Source organism: Anser anser, assembly GCF_964211835.1.
Source record: "Anser anser genome assembly, chromosome: 8".
NCBI lineage: Eukaryota > Metazoa > Chordata > Aves > Anseriformes > Anatidae > Anser > Anser anser.
In genome coordinates this window covers 21,280,473-21,297,064 of record NC_139728.1, presented here as the reverse complement: position 1 = coordinate 21,297,064, position 16,592 = coordinate 21,280,473, and the positions used below count along the sequence as shown (strand labels likewise).

Genomic DNA, 16,592 nt, shown 5'->3' with positions numbered 1-16,592 from the left:
AAGTCATTAGTGACTTGTAATGCAGCTGTGCATGAGGTGGAAATAGGAAAAATGCTCAGCCCAAATCAAGGTTCCCAAGTACTTCGTTCTTCTGAGCTATGCAGAGCGAAGGTGCAGACAAGACAGAGAAACCAGGAGGAAGGCAAGGGACTGAAGTCCTGGGGTGGCAGTGGACACGACACCAGCAGGAGGGGGAGCGAGGCAGAGCCTTCCCAGGTCCAAAGGGGTAAATACCAAGAACCATCAGTGCAGTGGAGCAGCCCCCGCTTCCTCTCTCCACACCCAAACCACCTCCCCATCCTGCCCCTTTCTCCTGCACACCCTCGGGTAGGTACTACAGCCAAGGCAACGCCTCTCCTCTGTAAGAAAACAAGTACCACGTAGCAGGCACTGTGAGTGAAGGGAGCGGTGTGTGGCTGAGGTTAAAAGCAGCCTCTGACTAGCGCCAGGGAAAGGAGAATTTGCTGTTAATCACCAGGTCAGAGGGGGCTAAGTCTCAGTTCTGTGATTTGTTCAAGCAGGGACTTGGTGCTAAAGGTGGCCACAGTGCACGAGGGGACCTGCGGGACCAGGCAGACTCAAAGGATGACACATCTGTGGAAATCCGAGCTACAAATCAACTGCAAGGAGAAGAGGAGAGGGACAGCGTGAACCTGCTTGGCCCTAGATGGGAAAGGCAGGGCACGTACTTCAGCCTCCCAGCAGAGAGCTGTGTGGGCGGGCTGCCCCGTCCCCAGCGGTCAGCAATCAGCAGTAACGTTCCCTTTTGTGCAAGGCTACCTGTGAAACAGCGGCAGGAAGCATGTCTTAAGGACAGCAACAGGAGAGGAAGGGAGAGGGAGAGGCAGAGCAGTAAGGGAAGAAAGAAAATCGTCAGGAATATACAACGATTTTAAGAGTGTGTATAGCTCCTCCGTGCAGGGTGGCAGGATGCTCCCTCTGGCTAGGCCCACAGGCAGGGCACGTTGTGGGGTTAAGCTCCTCGTCCTGCCCTTACTGCAGCAGGGAAAGGAAATGCACGTGCACACAGCTCTCTGAATGCAGACGTCCACAGTCCCCTGGCCCAGGAGAGCCCCGTGGCCTGCAGCTGTGCCCAGAAACCACTGGGATGAGCACGGTCCCAGTGAGCTTCCCTCCTGCAACAGCAGGGACCCAGCTGACACAAACCACATGTAGGGGGAGGAGAAATGGCCTCCAAGGCAAACACCACACTGTGAGCAGAAAAAAAAAAACAACAAAGTTGTGGGTTTGGGAACTTCCCTTGCAAGGTGGAAAAGTCACAGGAGACTGCAGTCAGTTGGCTGCACCCAAAACACTCTGGGGTAGGGCTACGCCTTTGAAACCCAAGCAGGAGGACCACGAAGAATAACTCCTTACCTTTGACAGTGATCTGGGCCGTCGCTTCAATCATGCCCAGGGAGGAGATGGCCACGCAGGTGTAGTTGGCGGACTGCACGATGTTGTTGAGCTCCAGGACGTTCCTGCCGACGGGCATCTCATCTTCTTTGGTCAGCTCCTCCACGCCAGCCATCCACTTCACGTAGGGCATTGGAGCACCTACTGCCACGCACGTCAGGTTCACGCTCCCCCCTGGCATCACCTCGTGGTTGCTCGGAGGGATTGAGAATCGAGGAGCAACACGCCGCACTGAAACAAGGAGGAGACAGCTAGTAGGGTGACAGAACCAGCGGCGAGCACTCAGTTGCACTGCAGGGGGACGCGAGGGGGCTTCGACAGTTTTGTCTGTCTATCCCTTGGGACAGATAAAACGAAGCGCAAAAGCCGTTCGCTGCTTTGCCAAATTGTGCACTCTTTTCTCTCCTTCCTTAGCCACTGGCGTCTTATTAGAAGAACTCATTAAGCAATGGCTCAGTCCATTCCCTCCAAACATAGTCTTCTAAAATCATATTACTAACATGAAACGTTTCTCCATTTAAATTACATCCCTCTAATTAGACAGCATGCACAAATGCCAGTCACACAATCTCTCTGTGCAGGGCCTACTGAAGCTCTGCAAAACAGAATTACCTGCTCAATTTATTAGCTCTAGAGTAAAGCAACCTGTCCCCTAAACCTCACAGGGTTTGGGCAGGGGCAGCAGAAGGCTTTCTTTCTGAATTAGCACACGTGTGCTGCTAAATAAAATATAATTCCTTTCAAAATGTAACTCAGGTTCTACAGTGGCTCAGAAAAAAGTCACCAGAGCTGCATGACATTGTCAGGGCCTGAACAGATCACCTTGCTGGGCAGGAGAGAACTAATCCTGACAGATGTGAGATCATATCCATCTTGACAGAAGAGAGCGGGGCTGGCAGAACCCTCCCCACCTTCGTGGCAGCACTGTGGGAGATGTATTCCTCCTTATTTCATTGCACAGCTTCTCTTCATATCAATCCCTCGCTAGGTATTTCATTCAAGACTTATTTGTAAGCAACTCTCAGCTACAATAAAGCTCTAAAGCTGCCTGCCATATGCATTCCCGTCAGGAAAACGACACTGAGAAATGAGGCCCCTTCTTCAGGGTTAGTGTTATGGGCCTATTTAAGCAAGGGTAGAGAAACAACTGTGCTCGGTAAATCTTTGTCTCCTCTGGGCAAGCTCATTTTAGCCTGTAGTTAAAAAGGGAAACTGCCCGAACGTGTCCTGCCCAGCAGCCCTGCTCTGCTCTAGCCTCCTCCACTGGAAAGGCGGCCCAGAGCATTGATGGTTCTCACCTGGCTGGTGCCCAAGGAGCCCTTCCCTGCCCTGACACCCCTCCAACGGGGCTGGTGGAGCTCTGGGGAAGGCGGATATGGGGCAGGAGCCTGAGCGGGGCCTGCTTGCAAGGCGCCGTGGGCACCACCGGCCTGGGCTCTGCGCCGGCCCCGCCGCTTCCCCACGGACGGCGCGGGCGCTGCCAGCCCAGCGAGCCGCGGAGGTGGCGGTGCTGCTCGCCGAGCCGACTGTCCCCAGAGCAAACCTCGCTAGCGCTCCCTTTGATGATTCATCCCCAAACCAACAGGCTTGCAGAAATAGACTGGAGACGGAAGCCCCCACGCTAGCATGTACAACAGCGCTGAGGCTTCGTGATAAATTAGACAATACTGTCAACATCGCGTGTGTACTACACATCGTCTCGGTGACAAAACAGGGCTCATTAGCTCCTTACCAGTCAGGGGAAGGATACTTGCTTTTCTTTTCTTTTTTTTAATGTCTATATCCAAAGTCTTGCTGGTTGTTTCTTTTAATCAATTATTAAATCTGAAATCAATAGCTACATGAGCGATCGCCAGTGAGGCGTTACCTGACTGACGGGGCAGCGCTCCCCCAACGAGACAGAACTCAAAGTGTACTCAAGCGCTACGCGGTCATGAGAATACGGAGTTAGCCTGATGGACATGGCAATGGTTTAACATGATGGCGTGTACTTCCAACCAAAGCACCCCAGCACCGTTCATTAAACGTCAGCTTTCGTTTTCCCATGTACATGGCGTCAAATTATTTCAGCTGTTCAAATTCCGTCCCCATCCAAGGACCAAACCCACCCACCCACATCGTATTAAAATAAATAAATAAAAAAAAAGAGCAAAACTTGGAGGACGAAGCCATTGGTGTGCACAGAGTGCTCATGCACATGCACTAGGCAATCGGGCCAGCAGGCGCAGGGGGCCCCGAGAGTCAGGGAGCAAGCGGTGCTGGGGCTGAGCAGCAGGAGGGACGGCGCACAGTGACTCGGTGCGAGCTGAGGTCAGAGGACGGAGGCCATGCAGGAGGGTCGGAGCCCAGCATGCACCCAAACCTGTGAGACCAGAGGCAACACACCCCACACTGGCTCTCAGGACCCTCCTGGGGACACGCTGAGCCCCGTCGGTGCCGTGTCCCCCTCAATGTGTCCTGCAGAAGCGGTGCCTGCCCAGGGAGCTGGCACCGAGCTGGGGCCAGCTCTCACCTCGGGAGGTGGGAGAGGGTCAGGGTAACGCTTTTGTTGAGCAATCTGGCCTGGACGAGCCCTGGCAGGAGCGTGTGCAGAGGAAAGGACGGGCTCCACCAGCCTCCTGTCCTCATGGGGGGCTGAATGGCAGCTTCTCGTCCCAGCCAGCACGGAGGGAGAAGGGGAGATGCTGTCAGTTAGCATTAGCGAGAGCTGGCAGAGATCTCCCAGCAGCTTGCAGAGCACCATCAACACATTCCTCGGGCTCAAGCCAGCGCTTTAAGTCTCTGGCTTTTCTACCATAGGAGCCTTTTAATAATTTAAATCAGTGTAACCCCTCAAACAGCAGCATTCTTCAGAATATCTGTCCAATTTACAAGTCAAATCTACGGGCTAGCACAGCCCATGATGCTACATTAACTGCTTCAGAAAATTTTGTTGTTCTTCATTTATTGCAGCAATGAAATTTCCCTTTTTATTATAATTTTCTTGACAAGAATTCACGATTTTATTTTTTTTAATCTTCTTTTTGGATAAAGATCTGAGGAGGTGGTTGGGAGGTTTTGCAAGAACAGCACAGGGAAAATTACTGCGAATATTAAAATGATTCCGATGGACAATAGCATAATTCAGAGGTTCAGTTAAACCAGCAGACTGTCAAAAATGAGATTCATCGCCGTTCACCCCAAGACCAGGCAGCGTAAGGGCTCTGTGCTGTGCACTGCTCAGAGAGCGCGCCCTGGGAAGTGAAGTGCAACCCTGGGGCGTGAGCGGCACCACGCAGCCCGAGCCTGCACCCCGATCCCACAGGACAGAGAGGAATGACGGTGGGGAGACGGGGGCATGGCCTGGGGGAGGGAGGGGAGCAGGCAACAGGACAGCCACGCAGGTTGAGACTGAATAACGTTAATAATTCAGCATGCATTAACATGCACATTCCTCGCCTTGAGAGCAACGAGCGAGAATCGATTGCCCGGCTCCTTCCACCAGGAGCGGCTGCTTCCTCAGGTCTCAGGTTCCCTCTGAGGGTGACGTTACCCCCGGGGAACCGGGAACCCCCTCCCTGCTGCTCTCCGCAAGGGGTGTCGGCTCTAAGCTCTGGGCATAAAAGCTTTCAAGGCTCACATGCCCGTGCTGTCAGCCCCTCTTTTGCATGCTGAGACACTGCTGGCGTACAGCGAGGCTCTGCTGGCAACACAACAGCACCAGGGGGACATGCCCGTGCTTCTGAGACGGTGCGGTGCTGCTAGGGCAGGGGGAACCCGGCTGCTTCTCCCTGCTGGCAGTGCTACCCCCCCTCCCTCCAGCTGGCAGCGATGCGGGGACCTCTTCTTTTCTCACCCGAGGCACACTTCTGCCTTGCCCCAAACTTGCTGCCCTCCTCAGCAGCGCCTCCTCCGAGCTGGGAAGGGGCGCGTTCAGGAGCTCTCCTCGAACGTGACCATCAGTCTGCACGGTTTACTCATCTGTAGACACCTTTCATCTCTCCCTAGTGCTATCATTTCAAGGAAGGACTTCAAATGGAAAGTCAGTTGCTGGTGTCTCACAATCTATTGACAGAATCAACAGCAGGAGAGGAAAAATTGGAACCAGAAAAAATGCATTTACAGTCTAATCTTGTGCTCAAACAATGCTGTACTATTTATGCTTCCAATGCATCCTTGAGTGCTGACATTTTATAGACAATTTCCAAAACAGGGCCTTGCCATTTTTGGATTATATTTCAGCTATAACTTTTAGGTCTAATTATTTGCGCTGACAACCACATATAAAAGAGGATATATCATTACAGTGGTGCAGCACTGGAGACACATCAGCATTCAGCATACTGACATACTAATAGCAAAGTAAGGGAAAGCAAGACTGTGGAGCTATGCAATTTGCATTCACTCTCTGAAATTTCTCTGATGAAAATAACACAACATTAAGGAGGAGAATAAGAGAAAAGATCCACTGTATCAAGATAAAATAACTCGTTAATAAATAACCTTGTAGCAGTCACAAAGCAATAATTAAATGCATGGGTGAGCAGTACACAGTTTTAAGTAAAGCTGGAAAAACGTAAGATGTAATTATCAGTGCCAAACAAATTATAAGCACGGCAAATCCCACTGGAATATTTAGAAACTAATTTCTGGCTTCACATTAAATATTTGTATACGTGGGTATTTTTGGTGGGGTGGGGAGGAGGGGTCGGCAGAAAGAATGAGAAATTATCTGCTCCCGCTGGCTTATATCCATTCTCGGCTGCCTCCCCTCAGCTAAGCCATGCGGCTAAAACGTTTAAGTGCCCTGTCAAAGGTTTGCTCTCCAGAGGTGCCCGAGCCATCACAGCGGTGCTCCAAATTCACTGAAATCTGGGAAGCTTTGGGCCTTGGCTTTAATTTCATCTCTTTTCTTCCCTGTTCTCATTTCCCATCATTGTCTTGGGCTCAGGTAATTTTATCCTCTATGAAATCTATTTTTAGAGGGTAAACAACAAGGGCCCTGTGTCTCAGTACAATCTAAATGAGAGCACGTTCCGGGGAGAGAAACGGGAGCAAAGTCAGTGTACTGGAACAACTGCTATGACAACTTGTTAAAACTTGTTCCAGCGATGATTGTAAGATCAACTCACGCAGCTGCCTGATGGCACGAGCAGAGGAGCCGGGGTCTCTTCCCCGTGCCACGCGGGAGCAGCCCCGGGCCCTGGAGGCGCTGCGAGCATCCCTCTCCTCCGGCACAGGCGGAGGGACGGACCCGCGCAGCGCTGCTCGGGGAGGGTCAGCTCTGGAAACCAGCTCAGGGCTTCTGCCAAAAACACCGGCCTCCAGCGAGGTCTGGAGCTAGATTTAATTTAAAAGCGGCACTCGCCTTTCGCTACTGTCCTTCAGTCACCTCTGGCTCGCTCTGAGCAGGGCAAAGGGTGACCTGGGTTTTGTGGAGCTCCTGCGCATGCCACCATGGGCCTCCCTGGGCCATCCTAGGAAAAGCGGACGCCACCACCAGTGCTCCCTGCTCTCCTGCCAGTGAAATCAAGGCCCAACACCAAGGAAGAGAGGAGAGGCAACCCTGCCTGCGCCCTGCTCATGCAAAGGGCCCTTGTCCAGCACAGAGAAGTGGCTACCACCAGCATGGGGACATCTGAGGAGCAGGAAAGGTGCCATCAGCACGGTCAGCTGCCCCAAACTTTAATCCCTCTAGAGAAAGTCAAAAGTATTAAAGCTACAGGAGGAACTGAGGTACCCGCTCTCCCTAGCAGCTCGCTGGGGGCTGGAGATCTCCGATCCCTGCTTCCCAAGACCACCCTTGAGCTCTGGCCAGCAAGCAGCAGCAGCAGTTCAGAGGTATTGGATTGGCACCTAGCACAGGTAACGGGCTGGAGGAGGACCCCACGTACAGCAGCATGCACTCCTTCCCACCCTACCGTTGAATAAAATCATCTTGGCTGGTATTTGCATGCAAAATACATTCTGAACATTTCATACCTCAAGCAACACAGACATGCAAGCAAAGTATCAATGCCATCAGCAGAGTCACAGCAAACAGTAAGCAGATTTCATCAGGCACACTTTGGCCGTGCCTGGAAGGGAGCCAGAGTCTGCAGGGCCCCCTCCCCTTTTGGGGATGGCTCTCCTCTCCCTACTGGAAAAGTCCCATCTGACGTGGCGTACTGTAGATGGATAAGAAGTGAAAAGGACCAACCTTCTCGCTGATCTGAGAGATGAAAGTTTGTTTTGTTTGATGGCAGAGTGCGATGAAGATGAGGAGGGAATAAAAAAAGACAAGGAAAAACACAGAGAGTAAAAACAGGCCAAGCTTCATCTGTCCGCACACCACTGAAACGACAAGACAAGACTACAGAGGTCAGCCAGGACTCCCCACCGTGCACGCACACCGCTCCGTGCCGTGGACAGGAGCACGCCACTCTCGCACCGCTCTGGCCCGGGGCAGGGCCGGCCCCTGCACCCCGAGGCCGGGCAGAGGGGACCCACGCGTACTCACATGGACGGAGCTTTGGGGCGGCCCCGCGCCGGGCCAGATGCTGGGAGCACAGACACGTGCAAAACACACACAGCAAGGGGCTGCAGCCATCACACGGACGGACACGCTCCCACGCACCCACTCCGGCTATAAAGGTGATGGCAAAGGCACTTTAAACCCATTGACCACACACTGGGAAGAGCATATACACGTAGATCCGAATTTTAGCAAGTATGAAAGAAATGCTCCAAGTGGCGGATGGAAAGTCTTCTAGCATGAAGAGCGGCTCCCCCTCTCCAAACAAAGAGCTAAACGTAGCAGAGAGGTATTAGGCAAGTGACAGACATGCGCAGTCTCAGCTGGGCTCAGTTTCGGGAAAGCCTTATTGGTACCCTGTGCTGCGAGCGAGAGATGGACAAGAAATCAGAAGGACAAAAACACCCAGAGAGAATTGAGCAGGTCCCAGTTTTTGTTCCTGCGGGAGAGACAGTAGAAGGTTAGTTGCATTTTCCTTATAGACAAAGGAGATCTCATTTCTCTAGCGGGAGTGACCTGACTCCAGCTACAGATCTGTGGCGTATCAGCTGTAATCGAACCCTCGCCGAGAGAATACCGAAGTGGATCTGATAGTCAAAGGCTGCTTATGAGTCACATTTTTGATGGGAGAGGGAGAGGTGGGGGGAGGAATGTGCTTTCCATCAGAAACACTGTGAATTAGAGAACAGCGTGTGGCATTATACAGTGCACCGTACGGTCAGGCATTTCCAGTGATTAGAGGACAGGATTTTAACCAACACTGACATTGTACAGACCCGGCAACAAACTGCCAGTAACAGCTACAACTACGGCCTATGAAGTGTAACGGAGCTTGGAAGAGAACAGCAAAACAGTTGTTTTCATTTCTTCACTTCACCTGACGCCAGGGGACCTGCACCAGCCAACTTGGAGCTTAACCGGCGCGCGAGCGAGGGCCAACGCCACTGAGGTCCCCACTTGGGTGTCCTTGAAACACACAGTCCTAGATTAATACAGTCCGAGATTAAGGCCTGGGTTTCCTCTGGAACAGAGGAATCACCTTCTGGTCCACAAAACATCAACGTAAGGCAACTTTTAATCCTGTGACCCTGTGGTGGGAGGGAACCTCTGCACTGCTGCTCCCAAGCCACCCCTGTATCCCTTAAGCTCCCGGAGTGTATCGCATCTGCATGGCCTCAGCAGACAGCGAGGGGCTTTGGACTTCTGCTCAGCCCTTCCCAGCAGGGAGGATTTGCTCCCTGCCCCTGCCCGGGAAGGGCCATGCTCCTGGAAACCAGGAGCAACCCCGAGCGGTTGCATTTCTGGGGAGCATTTGAACAGGGCACCACAAACCCCAGCTCCCGCAAACCAGGGCTGCGCGACTGAAGGGCGAGAGCCCGGCCAAGGGCTTGAGCCTGGGGAACGACGCCCAAACAGCTACAGGAGCACCCGGCCCCACTGCAGAAGCCAGGGAAGGGTCGATAGACCCCAGGCATGCCATGGGTGCCGCTGCAGCTGCGGGACGGGCAGCGGCGCTGCTCTGGGGAGCCTGCTGGGGACTGCCCTGCGTCAGGAGGCGGCGTTGGCTTTCCCGGCGTGTTGACACTTCAGATTAGAGCTGGAAAGGTGAGGAGGCACATGTGAAACACGCTAATTCAAACAGATTACTTTCTGGTCTGTCAAACAGGAACAAGTTTGGGGCCTACTATTCGTCACTAATTGCTGGATTATCTCTTAATCTCTAATTATATTAGTGGTTTATGGGGAATAAAAGCCAGTAGCAGGGCATTTTGGAACAGCTTTAACGAGAGAGGGAACACCTGGGCAGAAAGTTCTTGGTCTTTTCCCTTGACTTAATGCTTAAACAGCTGCTGCTTTATCTCAGATAAACCTGATAAATGGTAAATTCAAAGTTTCATCTCCTTACAGATCCCATTCACATTCTCCCTTATCTCCAGTTCTCTATCCATGTCACCACTAAGCTGAGAGGCATGCTTTACCGTTATTTTTTTTTCATAACAAAGGACCCTGAGCAGTGACAGCGAGCGACACCTGTCCCCCCAGGGGGCTTTAAGGCTGGTGTTACCCCCGTGCCCCCTCGCAGAACACCACAGCTCACTGCACACACCGCCCTGTCTCCATGAACCTGGGCTGCCTGTCCCATAGCTTAAACACACCTACGTGCAAGACAAGGCAAAGTCACAGCCGAAATGCCAGCAGAGGACAGCCAAGCCCAGAAGGCAAAACCAGGCCTCCCTTTTGAGAGCCAGGTTGAAACAGCAAAGGAGAAAAGAGCGAGGCCGTATCAGAGACGTGTGTGCCAGGCCTGAGTGTCGGATGGCTCCAGCTCTGCAGACAGAAATTCCCATGCTGATCGAGTTTGGCTTTTACCCTGCCGCAGACATGCTCGTCTCCTGCAGCAGCAGCAATGCTCTAACCACAGCAGCTTGTTGCAGAAAGAATGAGCTTGGGCTTATGGGAGGCGCTGCTTTTGTGTACTGCTGGGCATTGGCTCCCTGAGACAAGGCAGGGGGCTGTGGCCGGGATGTGAATGCACAAGTCAGAGTTTAGATCACCAGGCCAAACAAAGGAACAGATTTCTGAAGCTTTTCAGAGTGGGAAGCTAATACTTTCCTGAAAGCAACGAGAAAGTTCATTATCCCAATTGGCTCTGCAATTCTGCTGGGAACTGTCAGCATCTGTCCGTCGCTGAAAACCCGCGGGTGTTATGCACGACACTAATATAAAGGCAGACCCAGACATTTTGGAATCCAAAAGACACAGAGGTTAACAAAAACCCAGAGGGGGACGAACCTGTTCCTGCTTATCTCCAAAAGCACATCTTGCGTCTCAAGGACTCCACATAAATCAAATTTTATTTTTTTACCGCCTTTAGAGTTACAGGGGAACAAAAGGACAGATTGTCTTTTTTATGCCAGATTACATGAGAATAAGACAACCTCCCATTATAGGCGCTGAACAATGTGCTCATGCCACAGTGATGAGTATATTCCATCCTCGAGACAGACAGGATGCTCGGGCTGCCCAGCCATCGCTTCCCATTCAGAGCGCGCACACATGCACGCATGAATTCAATTAAGAGCAGAAAATCTCAGAGCTCCAGAGATGGATTTCCTAACCCTTTGTGCAAGGGGATAGGAAAGGGGAGGGAATGGACACTTAGTCGGCACAGATACGCAGGCCTAATTGTTCCGCAGATGTCTGTGCAGGTCGTGTGGGGAGGAGGGGGAAGTAGGTTTCCAAGTCCACTTCTTTGTTGTGTTGTCGTGCACTGAGCCACCAGCCAACCTCGTTCTGTTTTCCATAGAGGTCATTTTACAAATAATCAGGCTTGAGCCTTGCACTGTACTTTTAACTGCCAAAGGACTTTGCAGGGAATAAAACTGTTAAGCTTATTTCGTTGAGTTCTATAAAGCACACTGAAATCTTCAGATGAAAAGTGCTAGGAGAAGGGCAGAGAACTATTATTTATTAAACAGTGATCATTATAATTACCATGGCACAGCAAAGTGCTCATAGAAAACACCGACGGTGCACACGTTTCTCCCCTGGAATAAAAACACGACAAAAATATCCACTGTAATAGGTGGGGAAAAGGAAAAGTGGCAGGGGCCTCTGCCTGGCTCTCCTGCTCTGAAGCCAGCCAGCTTCAGCCCAAGGGGGCACAGAGTCCCAGCAGCAAACGTCTGCTGGTGCTGAGCGCTGAGCTGCTCTGGCTGCACACCTGGCTGCATTCCCCACGAGGCTGCTTACAGCTAGCTAATGTGCATCTGACCAAACTACAGCTGCTCTGGCTTGGGTCATAGCAATAGTTGCAGCATGGAGCAGTGCCCTGGGGCAAAAGAACTGGAGTTAAAAATACTGAAATCCCATAAAAAGGAATGTACTTGCTTCATCAAGGGGTCACTGCTCTGCGTTGCATCGCTCTATTGTAGCATTAGCTTGAGGTCAGGACTGCACCGAGTGTGTATAAGGAGATCACGGCCCCGCAGACCCATAGCCCTTCCCAGCCACACACCAGCAGCTGAGGGGTAGTTGCTCCGTGACCTCTATCACAGACTGGTTTTGCTTCTTCTGATGGTGCGGGGCAGACATCTGTCTGAAGCAGCAGCCTGGGTCATCTGCTCTGATTCAAGTGCCCGTTCGTGCTTCCTGTCATCCAGGCGTCTCCCTCGCCAGCCTCCGCATTCCCTGCTCCCCGTTGCTGGCTGCCAGCCCTCGAGCACCAGCAGTGCCCCTCTCTGGCCAAGAATTGTCACCCCTCCGCCCTGAGGAGAGGCAGGTTTGCCAGAGCACACCGCCAGAAGGGAGCAGGGTTGTTAAGAAACGTGCTCCCCATTATCTAGCTGCTTCTCAGGCACCTCCAGCTCTGGTCACTGAGTGTCTGACCACCACTCTCAGTTTTTGTTCTTCTGGCAACACCCTCAAGCTTTGACTGCTGTTGCTATTTTAGCTGTTTAAATATTACATAAGCACAAAATGTCCTTTTTGAAGGCTTCAAGTCTTGTTGCTCCAGGCCTGTGCCAGTCATTCAGAATTATTATTTGCACAAGGTCCTCACTGCAGCAAGTGTCGTACAGCTGCGAGTGGCCATCTCGGCGAGTTCCCTCCACGTCTGAGCCCAGGCTGACACCGAGACCCCTGGTGTAAAACCCTGCGGAGGCCAGAGAATCGCTGCTGGAGACAGAGCTACAGTCCTCGTTTCATTTTGGGTGACGGCTCCTTAGTGAAACTTGGCAAATGAAACTACAGACTCCAAGCAAGTTTCCTTGCTGCCACATGAAATGCTAGCCTGGCCTTTCAAAGGGCAGACTGAGAAAGCAGATTTTTGCAGTAAAACCATTTCTACTTACTGCAGTCTGATTTACTTGTCTGTGATTTAGGCACAGAGGAGACACTTCGGTTTTAAATGGTCTTTCTTTAAAGCAGCTGTGCACATGCAGCCCAAGCAGCCTTTTGGGCCAGGGAATTTGCTGCATTTGCCCCGTGGGGCCATGCCTTGGAGGCCTGAAAAGCAGCACCTAAGAAGTGAAAACTGGGCAGCATTTAACAGAAGTATGCAGTTACTACTCCAAAAATGACTATTCTAATAACATTAGTACTGCTGACTGCCATAAGCAGCGCTGGGGAACACAGCCAGTGAACTCCACAGTGTTTTTATAAGGATATGCTTGCACAGTCCTCCAGCTCATCTCCTTTGTTGAAAAAATAATGTCATGTGTAGAGAAAGAGAAGGGCAGGAAAAACCTTTCATACAGGGAAAGAGTCAAATAACAGTGCCTCTACTGAGGGCAGCAGCACACAGGTCACTGTCTTCACAGGTATGTCACAGGACCAGACTACGAGCTGAAAATGTTCATCTTTGTGCTGATGTCCCTGAAGCTGTAGGCAAATGAAGAGTGAAATGTATTCATAAAAAACCCAATGGCCTAGGTGAATCAGTGGCATTATACTTTACTCCCAGTGAGCACGACGAAATGAAACTACCTTTTTTTCATGCTAGGTCCAATCTCTTTTCTACTCTTAAATCAATTTCTTGTATGTCTTGAATCAACTTCTTGGATTTTTGCTGCTAAATTAGACAGTAAGCTCTCTGGATTAGAGGAATCATATCTTCCATACGTTTCTGTTCCCTTCCCTTCTCCCTGCAGCACCATCAGGTCCCAAATCTAATCACTGTTACAAGAAAGATACCGTGGTACATGCGACCATGGACCGCAACCGGATGAGTGCTCCTTTGTAGTGGGAACGACAACAGCCGCAGCAGCACTGGCAAGCGTGCTTGTGCTGACAGGGTGGGATGGGAACACGTCACTGTGCCCTCCTGAAATCCGCTGTGCCCCAGATAGCCGCCACATCCCGGCAGGCTCTCTGCTCTTGGTTTTGCTCTGTTCTTGCTCCTCCAGTGGTACGGATGTTTCCTGCAACCCTGCGTGCACGGAGGGCTGAAGAGCGGCAGCAGCAGGCAGCCCGCTCCCCGCGCTGCTCCCCAGCCCCATCCCAGCTCTGCAGCAGCAGGCAGATAGACCTGTCAGTCCAGGAGCAGAAGGCTTACGAGGGTTGCTTTCCAGCACACTTAGGAAGATGAAAATAATAGCTTCAAGGAAAATGCATCCATTTTCCTTTACAAATCCCTGGTGTGGAAATGTTTTAACTTTTAATGAAGTCCATCTGTGCAGAAGTGCTGGCTCTGAAGGATTCGCAGAGACAAGGCATCGGCGTATCCTGCTCCTTCCTCCTCCTGTTCTTTCATTGATATAGGGAGCCCTGAGCAGTGCCTGCATGCTCCTTCTCAGCCACTGGTATCTTCCTTTGTTAGTGAGAAAAGTATGATAAAGATGCTAATGAGCCTGTACCTTCTAACACAGCACACCCACAAAGGATTACCTGGGAGGCTAGGAAAGGGGAGGACATGATCAAAACCACAAGCCCCCAGAGTCAAGAAGACAAACAAACATTTGAACTATTAAAAAAACAATAGGCTGTGAATGAGAGCAGGTACAAGCACTCCTGAGAATTACACGGGGTGGAAATCAGTACTGCTGCTCACAGAGCTACAGGAGCAGCAGCGCTCAGCCATGCTTTCCCCCAAAGCAGCTAAGTTCCTGGGTATTCCCCACACTGAGGTCAATCATTACGAAACCATTATGCAGCAGTGGTGGTGCAGCCGACACACTTAATTTCAACTGTAATTTAGCATTAATTAACGTCTTCTGTAGCAAAGATGCAGGCACTTACTAAAGGCCCAACTGGAAGTCACTGATCCTTCTAATGACAGCACCATAGAACAATCCCCAGAAAAAAAGACACCAGGGATTTTTATTCTGCATCCTAGATGTGAGAAATTAAGATATTTCCATTTTTTCTCTTACTTGTTTAAGAAATAAAATACTATTCTTGTTTGGACTAACTTTTTCAAGTCATTAGCTAATACAGCAGTAATATTTTTTTCATACAACATTAGCTATCTGAAACTGTAAGCATAAGTTATAAGCATAAATACTATCTTGGACCTAGCATCCACAGCGAATTTGATGCGATGGTAATTTATGGGGTATCCTGTCTTAAATATACAGCAGAGCTTTATCAGGATCACACAGGCTAGAGACTGACATTGTAAAGATTATGTTCAATAAAAAACCTTGTTCCAAAAATTTATGTGTAAGAAAATGATGGTTAGCAGCAAGGCATATGCCTAAGAACATGCTTTCTTCAGTGAACGTCAGGATCCTCTCGCATGTGGAAACCATCCAAGGCCCATGCCTAGCCCAACCAGGACAGATGAACCTTGCTGAGCAGCAAGTCAAGTGTAAAATGCAGTACATTCCTTAGACTCGCTAAATAAAGAGCATTCATTAGAAAGAAGCCAGAACATTGTAAGAGGAGGGTTTTTTTTTCTCATGAAGTTGCTGTGCCTATTTTCAGCCACACCTCTCTAGAAAACAGAGCATTGAGAGTCTGAGCATGTCACAGGAAGCAAGTCATCCCCAAATGCCGCAGCAAAATGGCTCGGTATCCACACAAACCTATGCAACAACAGCCAACTTGGTAGCTAGGATCCTTTCCCTCTGAGTGCAAAGGGACAATCTAGGATGAGTTTTAGTACAGCTTGCCTGAAAAATGAACTTGGAAGAATACATGGAGTTTAAAATCATCCGTAATTACATTGTGAGAGTGAAATGAGTGATTCCACTGCACAGATACAGCTTCATCTTCTGAATATGCTTAATTGGATACTTCAGTCTTCCAAAGACTCTCATAATCCAAATTAGTCTGCAAAATAAAAAAGCAGTCCCCCAGAACAAGCAAAGATGACGATGCCAGAAGCCACCTCTAGAAGCAAACACACAGCATGTGAAGAATTAATCATGATCATGTCCTCTTTCCATACTAACTAATGCATATACAGCTTTAAGATTCTATTTTCTTTCTTCAAAACAGAGGAAGGAAGAAATGAAGATGAGGTTTCATTATTAGACAGTTGATTTACTACGTGGAAATAAAATCTGGTTCTAACTTCCTAACAAACAACGATTGCACTAGCACAAGAATCTTCTTTCTCTTCTTGGGAAAACCCATAGCTACATTTCCCAGGGGTTCCTTACCAGTGGCTCTGGTTATGCAGAGTTTCATGTGAAGCAGCACAATTTTTTCTTGCTGAAATTAATAGAAAGGGTACAGTGGATTTAGCCCTTGCTTTTCTCCAGACTAACTCAAACACCTTTAATGTAGAAAAAGAAAACTGGCAAGAGACCTTCTTGATGTAAAACCCAGTTTTTCTGGTATGTTGAAAATAGTTTTAAATTGGCAACATAGCATAACCATTAGAAAATCACTTTAAATGAATTGCAGCTAATTTCCAGCATGTTCCCAGTGTGAGCCATTAATACCCAGGGGCTCAATCATTGATGCATGTAAGATGGATTAGGACAACTCCAAAAAGCTGTTCAGTTTTTAAAGACACGCATTCCAAAGCAGAGGCCTAAATACCAGCTCACCTACAGCTGGCTCATCAGAGCAAGACCAGTTTTATACAGCTCCACCAAAGGTTAGTTTATACTAAGAGGATTAAGCACCCCTCGATCCCAATTAAAATAGCTGTGACACAAAGCTAAAGAGTTCAAGGAAGAAAGGAGTTCCAATTCCGCTCATATTTCAGCATTTTACAGAACACCGTGAACAG

The 16,592-nt window shown here is 50.0% G+C and overlaps 1 protein-coding gene across 8 annotated transcripts in view; it reads right to left on the bottom strand.

The window, feature by feature from the left end:
- PTPRF (protein tyrosine phosphatase receptor type F) overlaps positions 1–16,592 on the bottom strand; it is a 371,253-nt gene that overhangs the window by 68,194 nt on the left and 286,467 nt on the right. For all 8 annotated transcript variants that reach the window (XM_083845518.1, XM_083845516.1, XM_083845515.1 and 5 more), the window contains one exon: positions 1,378–1,647. In XM_083845518.1, coding sequence (XP_083701644.1) covers positions 1,378–1,647 — 270 coding nt within the window. The remainder of the gene's footprint in view (positions 1–1,377; positions 1,648–16,592) is intronic.